Here is a 21998-nt window from a genome sequence, read left to right on the forward strand (position 1 = left end):
CTTCCATGTCCAGGCTTGATTCAATGCATGACTGCAATCATATCTCATTCAAAGCAGAGATTTTCTGATAGTCAAGTTCTTCCAAAATGTTTTTTTTTTCTTTTCTAAGGAATGAAACAAGATGCTGAAGCTTTATTAAACTAACATTTGAAGTCTCCTTGTCTGAGCCGTGGATTGCGGATGACGGAGGAAGAGTGTTGTATTGTGTAATACAATAGAGCAGAGTATAATCCTTCATGTTAATACTTATTTCATGTGCAGGGACTTTGGGTGGTAATGGGGCTTATATGCTAACCTCTATTTTTGCCATTTTCCTCTGCAATCCAGATGAATTTGTACCGACGATACTTTCAGAAATTGTTTGCTTTCACCACTTTGCATTACTTTAATAGCATCTCTTATTTCTTCTTCTGCCCATTCATTTCTTTTGCAGTTGAAGCAAACTGACAAGGCAGCCGCAGCAGCTCACACCTACTTCCAGGCCAATCCCGAACACGTGGAGATGGGTCAAGACCTGGAACAGTACAAAGACCTGCAGAACGTCAGAGAGGAGCACTTTGTGGACCGGGAAGCCCGACCGCACCAGGTAGGATAGGAGGGCTGCAACAGCATGTATATTACTGCACTTCGGTGCCTCTAAACAGCTGATCTTCCCAAACACACTGAATGTGTTTTAAAATCTTTTGTCAGTCTTTAACAAAATGTCTCATTTCACTTATCTTTTACTTTCTAAAAGGAAAGAAAAATGCAGCTATTGTTTATGCATGAAGTAGTGTTTGTGGTAATGGTAATTTCAGTAATGACTGGAAAGTCACTCAGCACTGGTTGGTGTTTGAGTTCTTGGACTGCGTCTCCAGCAGCCTCTCTGTCCTCTCACAGTGAAGTGTGCTTTATGTGTCTGTCTCCTGTCGCAGCACTCCTTCACAGCAGCGGTGAGATTGTATGATAAAGGCGACTATGATGCAGCCGTGTCTCTGTTTGAAGACGCTCTGCTGGAATACTACAAGGCAGATGTGGAGTGTCGGGCCCTCTGCCAGGGGCCTCAGAAATTTGAGGGCCACGACCACCTCCGATACCGGTACAGCCTCCATGAACTCATATCAGGTTAGAGTTAAGATCTTGAAAGACATTTGTTTACATAAAACTATCCTTTGTTTGTTTTTTGACTAATGTTCTAAAGGCTCAGCCTTTATTTTTTGTGTAAATTGCCATGGTGTTTGAATGTCAGCAACGGCGAATAACCTGTTTTTTTTTCCCTTGTAAAACATGTTTTCGAGTATAACGGCAGTTTAGATATTTAACATGTTAATATGTTTTGCTCCTGCCCTCCTGGCTTAGTGCACGGTGTATTGCGTTTGCAAAAGCATGCTGATGCTTGTGTACATGTTACGTCTCCAGCGGCTGCTTCATCTGGTTTACACAGCATTTGGTGATGCTTTATTGCTTTTATAGTTTGAAGTTTTAAGTGATGTGGTTTATCCTTACTACCATAAACATTCTTTCTTAGGCCATTTATTAAAGAAAAAAATACTACATACCAGCTCTCAAAGGTCCATGGGAGGATGAGATAAACTCATTTGTCAGTTAAGGTGGCGTGTAAAGCCTTTAAAAGGTTATTGCAACTCCTTCCCTAACACCTCAGGTCATACTGCGTGGGTCTGAGCCTCAGCTTTGGGTTTGACTGAGCTGTGAGAGCCTGGGGAGGCTTAGGCGAGGCCAAGCAACTCCGCTCATGTTCATTAGGTGATCAGATCGGCCTTCCTGCCAGCAAGTAGGTATTTAATGGGAGCTGGCAGCAGGTCAGAGAGCAGGTGCGGTCTGTTTTTCAGTCGAGCAGACATGGTGGGAATAAGTGACTCAGTGTAAACTTAGAGGGCCTGATCTATTTACAAGGTGACGCATGTAAAAACGAGTGCAAGCATGATATTGTCTTTCTTGCTCTCTTTGCCAAATGTTAGTGTTTTTTAATATTGCGCTCCAACATGTGTGATAACGTCCTCCACCAGCATGTCGGACTGCGTTGTGGCGGCTCACTCAGTCTCTCAACGGTGAATGCTAACAACGGTATACCGGTCTTGAAAGTGCCGAGACTCTGTTATATGGTCACACACACACACTCTACATTATACTGCATGTAAATGCAGACAGGAAACTGATCTCAATGTCTTCAGCTCTCACACGTGATAAAAAAAAATGAAAATAAGTGAAAAAACAATTGGCACTGAAAGTCAGTGTGTTGAGTGCTGCTCAAAACTATTAGCCAATCGGTGCAGTTAGCTTTGGGATTTAGCAGAAATATGATACTAACGTCCAGGAAAGTAGCCCAAAGTGACCCTGAAATCTCCCCGACTCACCGAGAAGCCACGTCCAACTCGTCTCTGTCGTCATCCTCACTGTCCTTCCAGCAGCTTCTCTTTGTTTCTCACTTGACTTCATGTCTCTGGTGTAACTTCAGTGTTGTTCTTGGCATTTTCTTTTGAAACAGTGTTCTGGTACTTTAGTATGTTCCAGTGCATTTAGGTTTCAGCTCAAACTAAAGTTAAATCCAATGTTAGATTTACTGCATTTTTTTAGTTCCAGAGGCTCATGACTATGTCAAAGTTTTTTTGTTTTTTTGTTTTGTTTTGTTTTTTTCATATTGGCCCTTGTATTACGTGTCCATCAAAGATGGATTGATTGAGTTTTGCTGGAGATTGATGCATCGGACTCATCGGTGTCACATTTCTGTAATTCATTTTCAGCTACTTCATTATCACTGTTATTCTCACAGTTTCTGTTCTTCTTATACAGCATGGCAGTCCAAAAGCCCTCATAAGGCTTATAAAGCAGCTCTCACGTCTATGTTGTTTTATCATGTTAGTGAGCAGGGAAGTGGTGGGATAGTTGGTTAGCACAATAAACCTAAACGCCGCACTTTCCTGTTTGTAGCTTTTTGAAAGATTCTGGGGAAAAGAAAAAAAAAAAACACCAGAAATTTAAATGTAAAAGAGGACACATGATCACCTTGTCGTCGGCTTGAGATTATGTGATTGATTATTCTGTATTTCTGTTTCGGCCTTATGATGCTGCTTCACACCCAACGCTTGCTTTGACTGGCTACTAAAGAAAAAAAACATTGATGGATAAACCAGTGAAGGAGGACAGATGCTCTTTGTTCATCTCCTCGTCATATGTTATGAATCTGGAAATACAGTAATGTCAACACAGCTCAGGACTCATCCAACACTCAGTGATGAGAAATAGGAATGGTGTTGTGTCATCTCCAAATATTAATCATGCAGTTTTAATGAACTCTCTGAAATAACAGAGACTCATCCCACATTTTATTTTTTTTGTATGCAGCCAGTTAATTGTGTTTATGCTTGTCTTTGGCGCCAGTAGGAGTCTGTAGGCCAAAGCTGTCTTCCTGCATAACGGCAGGCACTGTTGATGTGGAGAGGACGCACAGAACCTCAGAAAAACTCTTGCACTCGGTCATAATTACTCCATTATACTTGTTAAACATAAGCACTGGCTTTGGTCCGGGGCACTTTTGTTGACTCGAGTCATAGTTTTTTCTCTGGAAACTGACGCAGATTTGGTGCAGTAGCTGCAGCTAAATTGCTGACAAGTAGGCTTTCCTTCAAATATGTATGGCCCGGCTATGTAAACATTGAAAGACAGCTAATTAGCTTTGGCCAGGCTTTTGTTTGACTTACAATCAGGGGATTATTTTCCATAGCGCTGCTATAGTGAAGTCTCTGATCATAATGTTTATTTGACTTAAGATGCATGTGTGCACTTTTTGAAAGTAATACAACCTTTTTTAAGAGATGAATAAAATAAAAATAACTTAATGGGATTACTTCCTTATTCGCCAGTTGAAATACATGTTTGAAATCCACTGACCCATTACAGTATGATTCAGATGTGATTTCTGCTCCCGAGAGACTCTGAACAGATTGAAACAGACTAAAGTTCAGCTGTCTGAGAGTGAGGAGAGTACTACTGCAGCTGCTCAGGAGTGACCTCACTTTACATACATGCACACACACACACACACATACACACACAAGTATGCTATTCATCCCCTCTGTGGGTTCCCCTCTCTGCATTCAGCTTTAGGAAATGATATGTTGCGCCCTCTAAAAGCCGCCTTCCCAGAAGGATGAGCAAATAACTGGCTCATGTGATAAATTAAAAAACCTGGGTGCAAAGTTTTTTTTTTTTTTTGTTTTATAGACTGTGTTCAGTTTAGTACAGCTCAAGAGGACAACTCGACTCCGCCATCTGTTTATGGACTGTTAGTTTTAGTATTGGGAGGCATCATGTTGTTCTGTAATACCAGTCTGCTGATGCCCACTTCAGTACCTGAGAGCTTTTCATGATGTGCATTTATCTTACATATGCGTGACAGTGTTTCTGTAATACAAAGTTTTATTTTTCATGGTAAAGTGTTGCAAGTTTGAACTTTAAAATCAGCTATATTATTGAGGTTTTAACTGTAAAAGAAAATGGCAATGGCGTTTTTAGTGTGGCATCTAGGAATTTTGACGAAAAAAATTGTACTTTTTGCAGTAAAAATACCATGTTTTGTGGCACACAGCTGGCAGAATTCTACCTTAAAAACAGCAGGATGTTTTTTTGTGTATAGTTTGATGGTTATTTAGAAGTTAGATCGTTAGATAGTTTTGACACAATAAGGGCAGTCAGTTTACAAAGTTATACCTGCATAGTCTAAGTAAGGCTGCCAAATTTTGTTAAAGGTTTTCTATGACTTTTTTATGCTGTAAGTTATTTTTTCTGTTCATTTCTGTACCGTTTGGTTAGAGGCAGGAGGACACCAGACTTCCTTGTAAGAGCAATACATTTTATTTCCACTCCTAATGCTATTCCAAGACATTTTGTGTGGTATTTGTTTAATGGTTCATCGATCTTCATGAAGTTTCCAGTCAGAGTTCAGAATATAGAGATTTTGAAATCTTGGTAATGTTAGATAAGGTATCAGACGGGTCCATCCAAAAGTCTCTCCATCCAGCATCCATCAGGCCTTCAGGTTTGGACCTGTGGATTTTCTAGAGTCGGGTACCACTGATGGAGAAAGTTGTAATGACTGAGTGAGTCTATATTGTGAATTAACAGAGCCATCTTTTTTTTACCTTTCAAAAGCTGTACACTGGAAAAGCGTAAAAACACCATTGCTCTGTATGAATTACAGCAGCTATTAGCTATAAATGTCATACATGTGCCATTTCCTATCTTTAAGTTCCTAATTGTTTCACCTGAAAACTGATGTGAAATTGTTTTTCTTCAGATCATTTCACTCAGGTGCTGCACTGTGAACACGAGTGTGTCAGAGACCTCGCTACTCGCCCAGGCCGCCTGTCCCCCATGGAGAACTACCTGCCTCTGCACTATGACTACCTTCAGTTTGCCTACTTCAAAGGTAGGCTCTTTAGGATTTTGTGTAGCTCTGGTTCTTGTTTTTCTTTTCTTTTCTTTTTTTTTTCTTTTTTTTTCTTTTTTGGCCATGTTTGATTGTTTTTTTTTTTTTTTTTTTTTTTTTGTTTTTTTTACTCCATTGATCTGTCTGCCTGTAAATTTTACAATTGGAGAATCTACTTGACTCTGCTTGGTATACAGTTCATATATAAACCCCAAAACACACAATACAATACATGCATGCAGAGCTCACAGTGGCCACAACAGGCTGCAGACAAGTTGAGTCAATCAAAAGACCACACCCTGCAAGGAGTCTGTACAAGTATTTACAGACATTATTTGCTTGTAATTATCTGGGCATTCGTCAGGCTGTATCCAGGCTGATACTGAGCCTCTCAGGTGTGTGTGTGTTTGTGTGTTTGTGTGTGTCTGTGTGTGTGTGTGTGTGGGGTGGGGTGGGGGTGGGGGGGGGATGGAAAGCTTTGAGTCTTCAGCTGGTGATGAAGCTAACCTCTTCTGGACAAGTATGCTGGCACAGCAACAAAGCATAGCTGGAAACAGCAATGTGCCGAATATTTCTGAGATCGCCAGATTATATTTAATGACCTGCAAGCATGTAGCTCTAATAAAGAAAAGTGGATCATCTGAACAAACATGTCGAGAGCAAACTTTGATTTGCAGAACAGTCTGTATAGTTTTAAAATGTGTGAGAGTTTCAGAAGGTTTGAAGTATGTTTGCCTGAAAAGCTTTCGTGGTCAAGCACATCGGTGTACCAGCTCTAGTGTAAAGGTGGAAACAACTCAGATTTCATTTCAGATTCCAAAAAAACGTTTTTTTCTGCGCTCATTTTTATGTTAAGCTTTTTTTAATGTGAGCTATACGCAGCACTGTTTTTTTTTTAAATAAATGGCAGTATTCTTGACATTAAAGACATTCAAAATTTAAGGCAGTAACTTCTTGCCCACAAATCATGAGTTTGGCTGCCTCCGGCACTCAGCAGCACGGTGGCCTCTGCACCTCACTGCTGAAGCGAGCGCTTGCCATCTCTCCTGACTTTAGGTAGCTTAACGTTCCAAAATAAATCCTCAGTGACATTTTTGCTGTTTGAGCAAAAATCTCCAGACGCTTCTTGACCTGGCAGCGAGCCGCTGACGGCAGCAGATAGACAGACTTGGCTTCAGCCAAGGAAGGAAGTGTCTGGTTAACCCCGCACCTTTAACAATGCAATAAAAAAATGTGTTTGTGTGCACTTTGCTGCAGCAGTGTGACGAAGGTGTGTGTGGGGGCCTGTCCATATGTTTGCGGAAATATATGCAAACCTGGTTTTGTGTGAGCAGTCGGTGGATCGAGACAGGGCAAAGACCACAGCTGAACATGTGTCTTATGTTATGGTAACATCCTAGTCCGAACCATTAACCTCAGGTTTGTATCGGTGCTGGTTTACAGTGTGTCAACCAGAGAGCGGCTCTTGCTGCATTATAGTTTTCAAATGTCGCAATAGATGTATTTTATGTCAGAAATTCCATTCAGGTGATGACTTTCAGCTGTAGGAAACGTGTTTTATGTCTACAGGGAGTTCTCTGTAAGTGCCTGCCCCATCTCTGTCTGTCTGTGTGTCTGCAGTGGGCCGGCTGGAGGAGGCGCTGCAGTGCGCTCTCACCTACCTTTTGTTCCACGAAGGCGAAGAGTTCATGACGGACAACGTTGACTACTACAGGGAGATGCTGGGACATGACGGCAAACCGCGAGAGGTCAGGACCTGATGTGTCTCTGCAGGGCGTAACGAGGCAGATTGTTGAGGTTATTGAGTCAAGATAAAAGTCGCTATTAAAGATGTTTGGTGTTTTTACATCAACATGGTTGTTTATTCATCAAGCCCGTAGGCCACCAACACAGACAAAGATGAAAAACATCACCAATTCTTTCAACTCTATGATGTTAATAAAATAATGAAGCTGTTACCGTAATTGGTGATATACTAATAACAACTTGAAGACACTCCACTTTATTTGCTGAGCTCTATAAATAGAGTTTTGAAAAGCCCATTGCTCTTATTGAAGACCTCTGCTTGACTGTATGTTTGTCATTTATTATATTCACTTTGAGAGGCAGACTTAGTTTAAAGAATAAACTTTATATTTATCTGAAAGACTGGATTGAAGACTAAGTATGAGTTTGAATCAGAGGTAAACATTCAGTATACAGTACAAGAACTATAATTCCAATTGACTTAACCTACATTTGAACAGCTCCAATGGTTTCAAAATGCTTTACACTGTTGGTGACAGTCAGACACATACTGTGGTCAATGACTGATCAACTTCTATAAACCGGCAACTTACATTCAGTGCCTTGCTCATGGACATGTTGGTAAATGGACAGAATGAGGGGATTTAACTACACATGCAGTGAAACTTCATTCAGCTGGCTCTACTGAGACACAAGTTGATGGTTATTTAATGGAAGTGATGTTTCTTGATGATTAAAGAATAAGAAGAATGTAAGCTTCGCTGGAGGGACTTTCTTTCTCTGAAGGGAATTATTTGTGAAAAGAAATCAATCAAGACACAACGCATAATTATACTGCAGGAGTTAAGGGACTACAACTGTAATGCCTTTGTATGCATACATAAGTTGGAGGAACAGTTTACTTTCTTGAATTGACTAAAGGCAGTGCAGCAAGGTTTGCTGCTCTGCACTGCGCCTCATCTGGCTTCTATACGGAGCCTTTTTATTGAAGCCATGGTTCCGCTATTAGAGTGGGTCATCATCCAACACCGTGTTGGCTGTTTGATCCTCAGCATCACTCTATCATGTGCCAAAGTGTCTTTGGGAAAAACACAGAACCCCACGTTTTCCCAATGATGTGTACGCACATTGCATGGCAGCTTAATAGGTGAATATAACTCATCGTGTGAAGTGTGTCGAGGCTGCTGAAGCAGTAGATGCGCTTTTTGTTTCTAAAGTGTATTTAAGCTTTAAAAACTCTGTTGATTCATGTTGGGAATTGTTTGTGATTCATTTTATGGGGACTGAAAAGAACGCAAGACCTGAAAACTTGGAGCACACTACACTTGTGAAGTCCAGCCTTCCAGACTAATCTATGGGGATTTGGGGGTCAAGATGTTACATTAATATTAAGATTACATTGTTGTTAATTTCAGGATGAGAAAACTCAGTTTTAAAGGGGACGCTCCAGTAAATAAGTCACAGAAATCATCAGATGCGTCATCGAGACAGAGAGAGACAAAGTGAGTTTTAGAGAAAAACAAAGTGACAAGAAGCAGCAGGTCATTTCGTGGACAAGCCTCTAATCGCCGCTTGGCAGGCACTTCTTTTGAAGAGTTTGCTATTTATTTGTGCATGTGTGGGTATATATTTCTTCCTCATTCAAACCTCTGTGCAGCTGCTTTGAAAAGCCAAGCAGCCCCAAATACCTAACCTCTTCTTCCTGGTAAGGCCTGGTCCTCATTAGAGGAAACAGGACTCCCAGCAGCAGTGTGAGAACTGTGTGTGAGGGTGAGGGAGATAAAGAGCAACTGAATGTCATCATGTTCCTTTTATTTTTTTTTTATTTTTTTTACCCATTGCTTACTTTTTTTTTTTTTTTTAGTACTTAAGCCCTTCGAGTTTACAGTACAGTCACTGGCCTACGGATCACCTCCTCTGTCTGTGTCCTCTCGGCCGTCAGCCTCAGGCAGCTCATTTGCAGAGTACTGGATGTCAGCGCTGCCAGACTCGACCTGCCTTCCCTGCCAAAGAATTCTGCCTTTCAGGAACTCTGAGAGGGGAGGAAACATTGTGTCCGAGCACCCACAGAGGTTTCTGTCTGGAAAATTTGGGAGGATGATGGAAAAGTGGGCTTTGCTTTGAGCAAACCACAGTCAGAAAAATGCTGCCAGCTTCTCAGGTTTGGCAAAAATGATATAATAATTAATAATAATAATAACTCTGTGCCTTTAGAATAATTTAAGAAGAGGGATTTACTCTAATATTTGCTTCTTGCAGCTTTGTCAAGCCTTTTGGCACATATGACACATATCTATGGATTTTCAGGGATCTTTGTCAAATATATTGTATGAAATTAGTAAAATAACACATGACGTGCCTTCATTATGACTTTTGCTTTGTATTAGCGGTGGTGAAAGAGCCATCTCTCAGTCTGAAGTTTGCAGGTTTTATCTTCCATCTGTCCACATGTCGAAGTAATCCTTGAGTAAAACTTTAAACCACAAACTGTTTCCAGTACATGGACTGAGAGACTTGCATGGCCGTTCCCTAAACTGGTGTGTGAGTGAGGGTGAATGGGTGAATGTGACGATGTCAAACACTATGAGCACTTCCTTTTCAGAACGGTAAACAAAGTTTACTGATATAGTTCATTTTACTGCTTCAGCATTTTGAACATGCCTCACATGGTCCGTCACATTCACCCATTCGTGAACACAATCATTCACGTATGACAAAGCTAAAATCAGCAGCAATTTCTGTTGTTTGATTTCAAAACCTAAGAGAGAGCCAATTTTATCCGTTTAAGCTGCTTTGCTGGAGGAAACTGTTCCAGTGAATACACAAAAAGAAAGAGACCATCACAGCCTTGTCAGATTTAGCACTGAAACAAGTCCAGGAAGATACAGACTGATTATGGATTCCTATATTTGGGCAGTGAATAGCAGAACAGGATATTTCTGATAAACTATTAAACTGCTCTATTGGAACTGTGTGTGTATGTGCAGTGTATTTCAATTCAATATGTGTTTTCACTTTATTGTTACATGATACATGATCAATGCAAGTCTGCTTTTTAAACAGAACAAAGTGATGAACACACTCTTGTCTCCTTTCTGTCCACAGAAAGCGGCCTGGTACCTGAGGAGGCACAAGCAGGAGCTGGAGCTCCTTCTGATTGGCAGCCAAACCATGGGTGTGGAGTTCACTGAAGGAGTGAGTTACCAACATGAAACCTTGAAACAGACTCTTGACTACCAGTGCTCTGTAATTTCCTTTTTTTTTACCCAGAAATGACTGAAGACTTTGTAATTTAATGGTAATTTATTTGTAAGCCGATCCACATGTCGCTGATGCAGAGCAGACCTCCTGCTGGGTGTGTAAGAGTCTTAATGTGCCCCTGCTGCTGGGTGTTTCAAAGCAGGGTAACAGGTGTCTGGCATGGCCACCATGTTTATTACGGTCTGTTTCGCCAACACTGCCCCCTAGTGGTCATCCTCATGTTTTGCAATTTCATAGACATGGAATAACTCACATGGTCAGAGGCGAACTCCCTACAACCCCTGGCAAAAACGATGGAATCGCCGGTCTTTGAGGATGTTCATTCAGTTTTTTAGTTTTATAGAAAGACAAAAAAAAAAGACAGATCAGTCATGCCACCAAATTAAAATTATTTAAAATGGCAACTACCTGGCTTTAAGGAACAGTAAAGGAAATCAAGAAAACAATAACAATAATTGTTGCCAATAGCAATTGCTTTTTTGGACCAAAGAGACCAGGACTTGTTTTTTAGTCCCACCTGTGTGGGTGAAATATCGTTCAGACTCACTGGCCACTTTTACATGAGGCCCGTATAATCGGATTGTAGGGCGAAGCAGATTGTAAATGTGTCATATAAACGCCTGAGTGGATCCGCTTCACTCGGAGTGGATTATATTTCGGATCCGATTGTACGAGGTCGTCTACACTGTTAACACCAAAGAAAATGTATTCACTGTGTTTTCCTTTTCTCATAGAATTACTGGAGCAGCACCGGTGGAAGAGAAGACTCAAACAGGTAAAACGATTTTACAGTCTTCTTTTTAGAGAACAGGAGTGTTCATTACTAAAATAGGACACATGTTTTGCAGCTTAATATTATTGTAAGTGTCATGGAGATAAAATACTACCTGGTGGAGATAAAGTGTGTGTGTTGCATGGGAAGCCATGGGAATGAGGTTTAAGCTCTTTGAGTGGACTCGTCCTGCCACAGAGTTTCAGAGTCAGAGGTTGATAACTTGTCTTTGCTTTTCTTTCCGGCCGCTAACATCCTGTCGTGGTTCATACTCACTTCTTCCATAATGGCAGTTTTTGCTGCATCAGACAGTTGTTTTTAAAAGGGCTTTAAAAGCCTGCTGTACACTCTGAAGACAGTGTGCAGAGGAGCGTTTAGTAATGTCAGTTTTTTTATCTTCAGGAGATAGGTGGAGTCCGAGACTTTAACAGTTCCATGGACTCACCCCCAGTTCTTTGGCGTTTTTTTATACCAAGTGAAACGATCAAGACTGTTTATTGCTGTTTATTTATGGATAGCCAGTGGTAATGTTCAGCGCCGAATCCCTGAAAGTGGTCAAAATCTTCCGTGACAGTCAGTTTCATTACCGCTTTCTTCTGGGCTAGACCTGCTCCGACAGATGGGGTGGACCTTCACTCGCAGTTGGACAAATTTTTTTGTCTTACAGTTTAAGACACTGTGTGAGTGTTATTATCTTCAGAACATGTTGAGCCATGTTAACATTTAACAGGACATCTTACGACCACTGGCTCTGTATATGGTTGATGTGGCTGAATCGAAACAATAATAGTGATAAAAATAATCTATCCCCTTCAAAGGCAATGCTGAAGTAAGATTAAATATTTTTATTCAGGCGTTGTACAGAACGTCTATGACTCTAGCCTCAACTAGAAGAGCAGAAAACTGTCTGTGACACCCAAGTCATCTGATAGCTGCCTAAAGCTTATTTGTTCATGCTGCCAGTCAGCCATCGTGTCCATTTATTGTGGGCTGAAAGCTTTTTAGATCAACAATCTATAAATTCACTCTTCTTTCTTGGCTGCTATTTCAGGATTCCCTCTGGCACAGATGGTTGGATGGAGTATGTTCCCATCTCTGAGAAGAAAAATGTGACTATTGTTCCTCCACAACAGCTGAAAGAAGGTAAAAACAATGAGAGTTGTCCTGATGGAAAAAAAAAAAACACTTTCTTTTGTCAAAACAGGTGAAATAAAGTGCATAATATTTTACTTCTTTGTACTATGCTGCAATATTTGCTAGGTGGCCCTCTGATATATGACAGTGTGAAGCTGGTGCAGGACTCTGTGGCCTTGAACGGGACCCAGAGAGTTCTGCTGGACCAAGTTATATCTGAGGACGAGTGTGCAGACCTCCAACAACTGGCACACGTACGGATATCAGCAAAAGAATCTGTAGCTTCGGCTTGGTGTTAGCGTCTGTGTATGAATGCCGCCTGTGGCTGTATCGTTGTCTTTCAGGCTGTTACCATGGCCGGAGACGGCTACAGAGGGAGGATGTCTCCACACACTCCCAATGAGAAGTTTGAAGGAGCCACTGTCCTAAAAACACTCCAGGTGCCCAAACTACCAGACACAAACAAGTCAAATAGCAAAATAATAGTAACTGCATGATATTTATGGATGCATGTTGTGCATTCAAGTCAGGTTTATCAATTTGGGCGCTTTGTTCTAAGATATTCACTGACTTGTATCACAGTATTTTTAATACCTGCATTCTTTTTTTTTTTTTTTTTTTTTTTAATAACAGTATTGTTGTTTGTTTGCTCTCTTCTGTTTTTGCTTCTGTAGTACGGCTATGAGGGCAGAGTGCCAATGAAGAGTGCCCGTTTGTTCTATGATGCCAGTGAGCGAGCCAGACGCATTATTGAGTCCTATTTCATGCTGAACTCCACTCTGCACTTCTCCTACACCCATCTAGTGTGCCGGACCGCCATCACAGGTCAGTAACTAACCTGAGACATTTGTCACTTGATGTACCGTACAGTGTTGATTACAGTGTACACTGTTATTTTTTTGTGCGTGGGTGTGTAGTGTGTGTAAAAATGTTGTTCATATGTCTATATGTTTTTCAAATTTAGGTCAGCAAGATCACAGGAACGACCTGAGCCACCCCATCCATGCTGACAACTGCCTGCTGGACCCTGAAGCCAACGAATGCTGGAAGGAACCACCAGCATACACCTACCGAGACTACAGGTATGGGGGGACTTCTACTGAGGGAAGGAAAAGACATAAAGGCAATACATATTTTTCACTCACAATCTGTTCTCGTTTACTTTTTTAGTGCACTGTTATATCTAAATGGAGACTTTGAAGGAGGCGAATTTATTTTCACAGAAATGGATGCCAAAACAATCACGGTGAGACGGTTCTTCTGAGTTAAAAGAATTGCTTCAGTGTCGAAGTTTTAGTTTTCAGGAACAGGTGATTCCTGATTTACTCATTGTGCATCTGGGTAAAATCAAGTTTCCTTTAAATTGATCTATTTGCATGAAAGCTACAACATTTCTTTTTTTCAAATAACCTCAATGAAATGTTATTTCTGTGCAGAGTAACACTAGTTTTCTTCAAGAATTCATATAAAGTGTGAAATAGTCACACAGACTTTAAAGTTGAATTTGTCTTTGAAAAATGAAATCATATTTGCTGATCATGGTCCTCACATGTGCTCTCCTCCCCAGGCATCGGTAAAGCCCAAGTGTGGCCGGTTGGTAGGTTTTTCATCAGGTGGGGAGAATCCACACGGGGTGAAAGCCGTCACCAGCGGGCAGCGGTGTGCTGTGGCTCTGTGGTTCACCCTGGACCCCCTCTTCAGAGAACTGGTAAACAGGGTTTGTTATAATTCAGGCTCCATTTGGTGTCAAAAACCTGTTTTGATTAATGCAAATATACAAATAAGTTCACATTTGTAGGCCCCCAGTTTGCAGCTGGTACCACCTCTCGTTTGGTCAGTGCTTCCCCTTGCTGTGTCCTTCATCCTTGTCCTTCATTTCCTTCTCCAGGAGAGGTTACAGGCAGACGAGGTGATCCTGGCGTTGGACACGCAGTCGGTGTGGAATCAAGGCCTCAACATCAACCCCAAAGATGAACTGTAGAAGCGACAAAAAGACATCACCCTACCACAGTTTCTTGAGAGAAACATTTTAAGTATTTATTAAATGACCTTTGGATCGGAACATATCTATTTTTGTACTGTTTGAAGTGCAAGGGTAATGATGTTGTCATTTTTGTGTTGTCAACTGTATTTTTTTGCCATGTTTCAATCCAAAACTTGAGTTTACCTTTGGTTCTTTTTTTTTTTTTTTTTTTTTTTTTTTTTTTTTTTGCTCCTTTCACAAGCTTTGGTTTCACGATAACTCAGTTTACTTTTATTCAAGGCTACCTAGTGCATTAGCAGAACTTGACAATTTCATGTTTCATAATGTTCATAAGTATAATCTCACTGAACTGTGAAGTTGATATTTCACTGCTTTGGTTAGGTTTCAGTTTGTTATGTATATTATGACAAAACATCCCAGGTTCACATTTTTAATGGCCAGCTGCTTAAAATAATATTTAACTTCATCTTCACAAGTGGTACAGTAGTATATCATGTCACTAACAACATTACGTCTATGCCAGTTATGATTATTTTCAAAGTAGGCAGTGCACTGTTTTCATCTAAGGGCATCTGTGTCTGAAAGAACTTCCACAAGAGATCATGTTGTATGCTGAATATTTGAGGGTCCCGCTCTCATTGTCTTTCTCTGTGTGTCAAGTCTGAAAGTGCAGGTGTCTCCAGTCACTCAAGAGGCTTGTTGTGATAATATTGTCTCTTCCCCTCTGCTCATGCAGACAGATTACTGGTTTACATGTTTGCTGACACGAGGATGTGGTGTGTTTGTGTGTGTGTGCGTGTGTGCGTGCGCGTGTGCATGTTCTACTTTAATTTATGTGTTTTAATAATAGACAGCTGCTGTCTGCATTTGATATGAGGAACTTTTTTTCATAAAAGATGCCTATCGTTCCTGTTTCAAGGAATACAATTTTGTTTGGTCTTTTATTTCTTTGTAATTGTTTTGATGATGCAGGTGATAGGTCAAGTCGTGCACTGTAAATCCAACGGAAATAAACAACAAAGAGTGACTTTGTCGCTACATAGATATAAAATGCTAACTATAATTTCAATCTTGTTGTTTTCTTGATGTTTTCCTGATGTTTTGTCGGCCACTTTAGTTTCACTGATATTTAATTGTGAAATGCTGTAGCACAAAAAATGTATGTGTACATTCCTATAAATTAAAATACTGTCATATCATCATTCATTATTGTCTTTTTTTAATTATTTCTTTCTTTCAAATGCCTCAGAAGAAAATTCAAATTCAATTAACATCTTTATTTTATTTCATTTTTAAAAATCACAAATATACCGTATGTATATTGTATTCTTGTAATGTTGCATGTCTTCAAGTGACCTAACAAAATTTATGGAATTCCTTATATATGTACACTTTTTCTCGATTGATAAGATACTAACTTCCAGTCTCTACACACAGCCACACAGTAAATTTGCCAGTGTCAAAAATGCATAGTCAAAGTTTTTTAACTCTTTCAGAGTTCGTCCAACAATGGACAGAGTAAAACTGAAGAAAAAAATGTCCAGTGTTGGTGAAAATAATTGGAGTTAATAGAGGTTTTACACTGTAAGTGTCACATGTTCAGTATTAAAGCAAAGTAACTCTCTCAGAGTGAATTTAACACCGATTAGAGTAGGATACCCGTCAGTGTTAAAAAAAAAAAAAAAAAAAAAAAAAAAAAAACACCTCTCTGGAAAGCTCCGCCAACCATTCTCCCCGGTCAACCTGAGGAAGAAGACTGATCGACCATCGGCATCCATCGACAGACTGCGGTAAGTTTTTGTAAAAGTTTTGCTATTGTTAGTTTATTAAAGCACAATCTTTGTAAGAATAAAGTTGCATCGTTGTTGTAATTCCTATACCGAATTTGGGATGGCTAACATGAAGCGGGTCGGGAGCTAGCTTAATGCAGCAGCCATGTGGAGCTAATTTAGGCTGACGACTCAATGCAAAACTGAACGAACACGGCACAAGTTACCGTTAATGTCAGCGGGGCCGGCTGTTGTGGTGCGGTATGTGTCGTGGTTGCACTTTTATTGTAATGAAATAGTTGCCACTGCTCGTGTCAAAAATCGGCTAAAGTAGCTGGTGTGTGTGTGTGCGCGCGCGCGCGCGCGGTAATGCAGCCAGGCTATGGGGAGATAAACGGAAAAGATGGTATTGAGATTTCGTCAAACGTGGCCGTGAATATATTGGTTTTCGGTATTTGTTATCGCAACAGGTGCTCCGGGCGCCGCGCACCTGATATTGTTAACCCGTGTGGTGTCAGTACATCAGCATCGCTGTCTGATGTCTGCTCTGCTGACTGGAGAGGTGGTGTTGTATGGAGAATAGCATGAATTGGAAATTTGCGAATCACACTAAATTGTGAGTGACTGTGTGTGTTATATTTTTACTAACGCATTGGCCCGAATGTATTCTCAAAAATGGGGTCGTGCTATAATCGAGGACTAGATGGAGCCAAAGAACCGGTGACCTGTACTGCCTCTGCTTCATGCAGTGGCTCAGCCGCCCCGTTAGGGGGAGCTAGTGAGCTGGACAGAGTGTAAGCCTACAGCAGTGTGAGAAGAAGACTGAGCAAACGTGCCCGCGTTTGTTTTTCTAAGGTTCATTTTAAACAGCGCATCGAAAATATCTGCCTGTAAGTACTCGAATCTGCTTAGTTGATGTTCAGGATAGAGGTGAAACTGATACTTGTGAGTTTGGCCGTTTGTTTTGAAGTTTCAACGCAGATGCTAATTCCGTCAGCATGTTAATGGCGTTCCCTTTAATAGTTAGCATTGAGCTCGCGGCTTTGATTTTAAATACTGACTTGTTTTGTTTTTAGACAGTGATGTATGTTGTGATACATCTTGTGTATTTGTTCACTTATATGTATATCTGGCTTGTTTCAGTTTTGCAGCCTTCAGGAGAAAGTAATAAAAGCTCAGACCAGCTGAAATCTCCTGCTTTCTTTCTGAAGAACTGTTATCTACAGGCCAAACTGAATCCAACATTCACATAGGGCATTAATGTTCATGAAGTTGAATAGAAATGGAATTTGATGGTTATGAAGTTATTTACATAATTAATGCAGTTCTTGAACCTTTGAGGTATTTAATAGTTGCTTATTGTTGCTTATTTTGAAAAAGAGAATATATTTATTATTTAATAGTGCAGTAATATTTTTTGATCTTAAATCACTTGAAATGTTATCTCTGTTGTGAGTTTTTGAGTTTAAATAATTGTACAATAAAAAGTTCTCTTATGAGTAACCTAATTGTTTTCAACATATTTTTATTTTCACAAAATGATATTTGAAAAATAGGGGTCATCTTATGATCAGAGTCGTCTTATATTCGGGCCAATACGGTATTTTCATGCACACACTTGAGATGGCTTCATGTTCGTGCTGTTTGATAATTGATAGGCATTTTCTGACATTTTTTTTTTCTTTCAGATTGCTTCTACTTCGCTGTGGTTCTCCAATGGTGAGTATGCCATTGTATTTGATTATAAATGTCATTATAAATTCTGAAATTGGCCATTTCAGGTTGTCTGTTTTATGTCACAGTGTGTTGGGATCATAATATTTACCAGTTTGTTGCCTTTGCAGATACTGCCATGTTGATCAAAACCAGAATTTACAATGCACAGAAATATGTCAAGATAAAAGAGGCAAGCCTCAAGGAATTTTTAAATTCTGGTAAGCCACACTCAGCATTATAGTCAGTCAGTTGATAATGCGAAGGGAACTAAGAGTGTTTGTGTGTTCAGTATTTTTTATAACTTGAGAATAATCATCTTCACCTTTTTGGTCAGCATTTAACATCAGAATTTTGTAGTTGGCTTAGACAAGTTGTATGTGCGGTTGTACACCATGATTCAATACCTGCCAACATCAGTACAGCATGCTGTCTCAGACCGTGCTCATGAAGCAATAATGATGTTTGGAATGTGCTTAGTCTTGAGCAGTATGGATTGATGGTTTGTTTGTCTGTCTTTGGTCATAGCTTTCTTGAAGTTCTCACTTCCACATGTCAGTGAAGGAGTGAAGGTTTTTGATGAAACAGGAACTGAGGTGGATGAGGAGGTCTTCGCTGACATAGCGCAGCAGACTGACACTGGAATACTTACCATCAAGTTTGATGATGGTAAAATAGCTCTTTATTGATTATATTGAGGTCACTGTGTAATGGAATGTGTTGATAAATAACACTTAAAAACTACAATTAAATATTTTGTTCTGTTTTTCTTCTGAACTACAGATTGCAAGGAGACTTTGTCCAACAGCTCCCAAGAAAGAAATTCCAGTGAGCAGCCTGCTGGTAGTAGTGATGACACAATCATCCTTGAAATCATGTCCTGCAACTCAGATGACACAATCCTACTGGAAGAGAATGACACTCCAGCCAGAAAGCGACAGAGGGAAGATGAAGACTCTAAACATGTGAGTTGGTGTAGTTAATATTGCGTGAAGGGATTACTCTGGGAGTTACCGAAGTTTGTTACATGTATTTCAGTGGAAGCTTCTGGTCTTTCAAAGAGAGGAATGGGTGAGATATCTGATGATGAAAGTAATTGTTGAAGAAATGACAGCAGTAACTGACATTGGGGGAGGCTGAGCTTCCCTTGCAGTTTAGAGAAATTGCCACTGAAGTATTGGCAGTAGTGAAAGGCTTGTCTTCTTCACAGGTGGTTGAACTGGCGCTAACACAGAAACCTGGGGGAGATCGTATCATCAAAGAGTACCACCGCACCAAAAGTCTGAGTGACTCCTCACGCCGACAAATGATCAATATACTTGTGGCTGACATGACTGAAAAGCATGGGTAACTGCCTCTGCCAGAATTTTTCCTCTGTGGTTTTCTTGTTATTTGCTCTACTGTGAAATTTTTGGAAGTTTGTCATTTAACAGTGTTGACTTTACATTTGTCAGGACGGCCCCACCACGGAATGTGAGGGAGATGTACGCCCGAGGTATAATCGAGCTCTTCCCATACCTGATGGATCCCTACTCTAAAAATGGATACGTAAGTGTTTGCATGAGAAAAAATTTTGTGCATGTGCTCATAAAATCAAGTACTGAATAATGTGTTATTATTCATTTTTGCATGAATATAACTTAATAATTTCAACTCATGTTCTGCATTTGGACTAATGAACCTGTTGTGATTTTGAAGGAACATTTCTATGATGGTGAAAGTGGAACTGGCTATTTGGCATGGCGGCTTAAAACTATTCAGAGAAGAAGCGCTTCAACAGAGAGCAGAGGACCGTCACGTCAGCTGACTGGAGGGCCAGCTTCCAGAAGAGAGGCTTCCTTTAGTCCTGAGATGACTTTAAGTGAAGAGCAATGCCAGCAGGCCATGGCCTTGATGAGATACAGTACTGACGAGTCCACCATCAAGCAGAAGATGAAAATTACATTCCAACATCGTCGCAGTATGGTTCTTGATGGAGAAAAATCTTCAGATGTCTTGATTGAATTTCCACGTTTCAAAGATGTCAAAGGCCTGGTAATTGAATGTGCAGTTATCCTTTCAGTGTTAATGACAACACTTCTCTCTCAATATTTCTTAAATTTCTTTTCTTTCTCTCTCTCTCTCTCTCTTTTTTTTTGTTTTTGTTTGTTTTGCAGATCGAGCAAGACTTCATCCTACAATTTGGAGAAGATGTGGCGGCAAGATTTATGGAAAGGTTAGTCTCAACTGCAGTAGTTTCAGTCATAAACTAATTTTGAGTGTTAATCCAAATAGTTGTGTTGTGATGTGCTGCGGGCACATCGTGTTTTTTTTTTACTTAAAGTTTCTCGTTTGTTTTTTTTGTTTTTTTCCATTCAGGTATTTAGTGGATATTGATCCTGTTTTGTGTTTTGTTACTTTTTGAAAAAATTATCTTTTCCTTTTTTCTGTTTTCCGGTTGTGATTGGAGCGAGTCGCATCGCCGCGCTATAAATAGCAGCGTGGAGGCGGCGCTCTTGGTCGGGTCTGCCTCTCTCTCTCTCTCGCTCGCTCTCACCTCATTACACCTGCCACGACAGGTGCGCCAGCCGGCGCGTCTCGGACTCCGGCTCCGTCAGGCAGCATGTTACTGGCCACAGCATGCTAGCCAGCTAGCCGACTTGGTGTTTGCTTTTTCCTTCTTTTTCCTTTTTTTTGATCGCTGTCGTTGTTTTGTCCAGGTGTGACCAGCCGTCCCATTTTCGTCTTTCTTTTGATCGGGTTTAGTTGGGGGTTTTTGTCTTTAGTTTGGACGAGGGATCAGCTTTGACGGCTGCATAGCAGCTGGGTGGTGAACTCGTCTTTTTCTTAAGTTTGGCTGGTGCATCTGGGCCTTCCTTTGTTTGATACTTTGTTTCCTGTTTGACACAATTCTTGGGCACGGGTGAAAAGGGTTCGTCTCTCTTCCAGAGCTCCGTCAACTTACAGCACGAAGACGCCGACTCTGTGGAGAATATTCAATAAATCATTGAACCCTTATCATTGTTTTGTCCTGTGTCCTTGAAGAATATGTTTGACTCTCCGGGTCATAACATGTGTTTTTATTCAGTCGTATCTACACTTACCTTATAGAGGGAAATTTTGGTTCCTCGAATAATGGTTCCTTGATATTTGTGACACTCAGTGTATTTATTTTAACATTGATTGTCTTTCTCCCGCAATCTATGACTGTTTTTTTCTATCTAGATGGCCCACAACATTCAAGCAAAAGATCATTCAGCAGTGTAAGGCTCTCCCTTCTTCAAGTGACCTTGAAGAACTTATCCATTGTGCTCAGGTGACATCGGTTGAAGAGGAAATGGATGACGCTCGTGCCCTTGGTAGTGTCGTTCATTTTTTTTTAAATTAAAATTTATTTTTTAATTTTAAAAATATTAAATAATTTAAAAAAAAATCTGTTTTTATTCAGTAATCTGTATTTGGTGCAGCTACATTTAATGTAATGACATTTTCAAATTGTAGCATAGTATGTTTAAGTTTTAACTGTGATTTCCATGTACAGGCTGGGACAGTGATCTTTCATCAATTATCCTCCTCCTCCACCTGATACCTCCTTCAGCCCAAGGCCGGAAAAGACCGGGAAAGGTGTCTGCAGCCCAAGCTGAGAAGCATCTTGTCCTGTTCAAGAAGGTTTGTGGTTTTGCTTCAGAGGATGTTAAAAATGTTGTGGTGCAAAACTGTTCCGCAGAAATCTTGTTCAGCAACATTGATTATTTGTCATAGACAAAGCTTTTTATCTTTACAGTTAGCACTAAGAGAATGGACCTGTTTTTATCAGTTATTTTCAAGTTTTAATTTTGACTTACTCTTTATTTTCAGAATGGAACAAGTATTCAAGAACATGTTGATGCAATCAAATGCACCACTCAACCATACCTTCTTGCTGTTGGGATGAGGAGGAGCACCATCCATGAGTATTTCATCATCCTGGACAAGCAAGTCATACCATGCAACTCAACCAGTTCCCTAGGAGCTTTTGACGAACTGTTCAAGGCACACTTTGTATTCGGTACCATGTACCACCAGATGCTCCACAACATGTACACCTTCATTCAGACAACCATTTACAACATAGATGTTGGTAAAGTCCAGGAGAGCCCACGTGTTGCTGAGGTGAGGGCCAGGCTGCTGCATAATTAGTAGACATTTGTCACGTTTCACCCACTATCAGTATTG

At 40.4% G+C, this 21998-nt stretch overlaps 2 protein-coding genes across 2 annotated transcripts in view; both read left to right on the forward strand.

The window, feature by feature from the left end:
* p3h2 (prolyl 3-hydroxylase 2) overlaps positions 1–15518 on the forward strand; it is a 52726-nt gene extending 37208 nt beyond the window's left edge. The window contains exons 2-15 of the mRNA XM_030083490.1: positions 434–586; positions 915–1104; positions 5294–5425; positions 7046–7173; positions 10277–10366; positions 11167–11207; positions 12256–12347; positions 12465–12592; positions 12683–12778; positions 13013–13163; positions 13303–13420; positions 13509–13584; positions 13906–14046; positions 14227–15518. Of these exons, the coding sequence (XP_029939350.1) occupies positions 434–586; positions 915–1104; positions 5294–5425; positions 7046–7173; positions 10277–10366; positions 11167–11207; positions 12256–12347; positions 12465–12592; positions 12683–12778; positions 13013–13163; positions 13303–13420; positions 13509–13584; positions 13906–14046; positions 14227–14319 (1629 nt within the window). The 3' untranslated portion in view covers positions 14320–15518. The remainder of the gene's footprint in view (positions 1–433; positions 587–914; positions 1105–5293; positions 5426–7045; positions 7174–10276; positions 10367–11166; positions 11208–12255; positions 12348–12464; positions 12593–12682; positions 12779–13012; positions 13164–13302; positions 13421–13508; positions 13585–13905; positions 14047–14226) is intronic.
* Positions 15519–17954: 2436 nt separating this feature from the next.
* On the forward strand, positions 17955–21998 carry LOC115381707 (uncharacterized). The gene is made up of 10 exons (XM_030083268.1): positions 17955–18025; positions 18333–18473; positions 18588–18769; positions 19015–19151; positions 19259–19352; positions 19503–19838; positions 19961–20019; positions 21009–21142; positions 21325–21452; positions 21642–21998. The coding sequence occupies exons 3-10, from the start codon at positions 18680–18682 to the stop codon at positions 21960–21962; spliced, it is 1299 nt and encodes a 432-aa protein (XP_029939128.1). The 5' UTR covers positions 17955–18025; positions 18333–18473; positions 18588–18679; the 3' UTR covers positions 21963–21998.

This window comes from Salarias fasciatus, chromosome 23 (assembly GCF_902148845.1).
Source record: "Salarias fasciatus chromosome 23, fSalaFa1.1, whole genome shotgun sequence".
NCBI classification, from domain to species: domain Eukaryota; kingdom Metazoa; phylum Chordata; class Actinopteri; order Blenniiformes; family Blenniidae; genus Salarias; species Salarias fasciatus.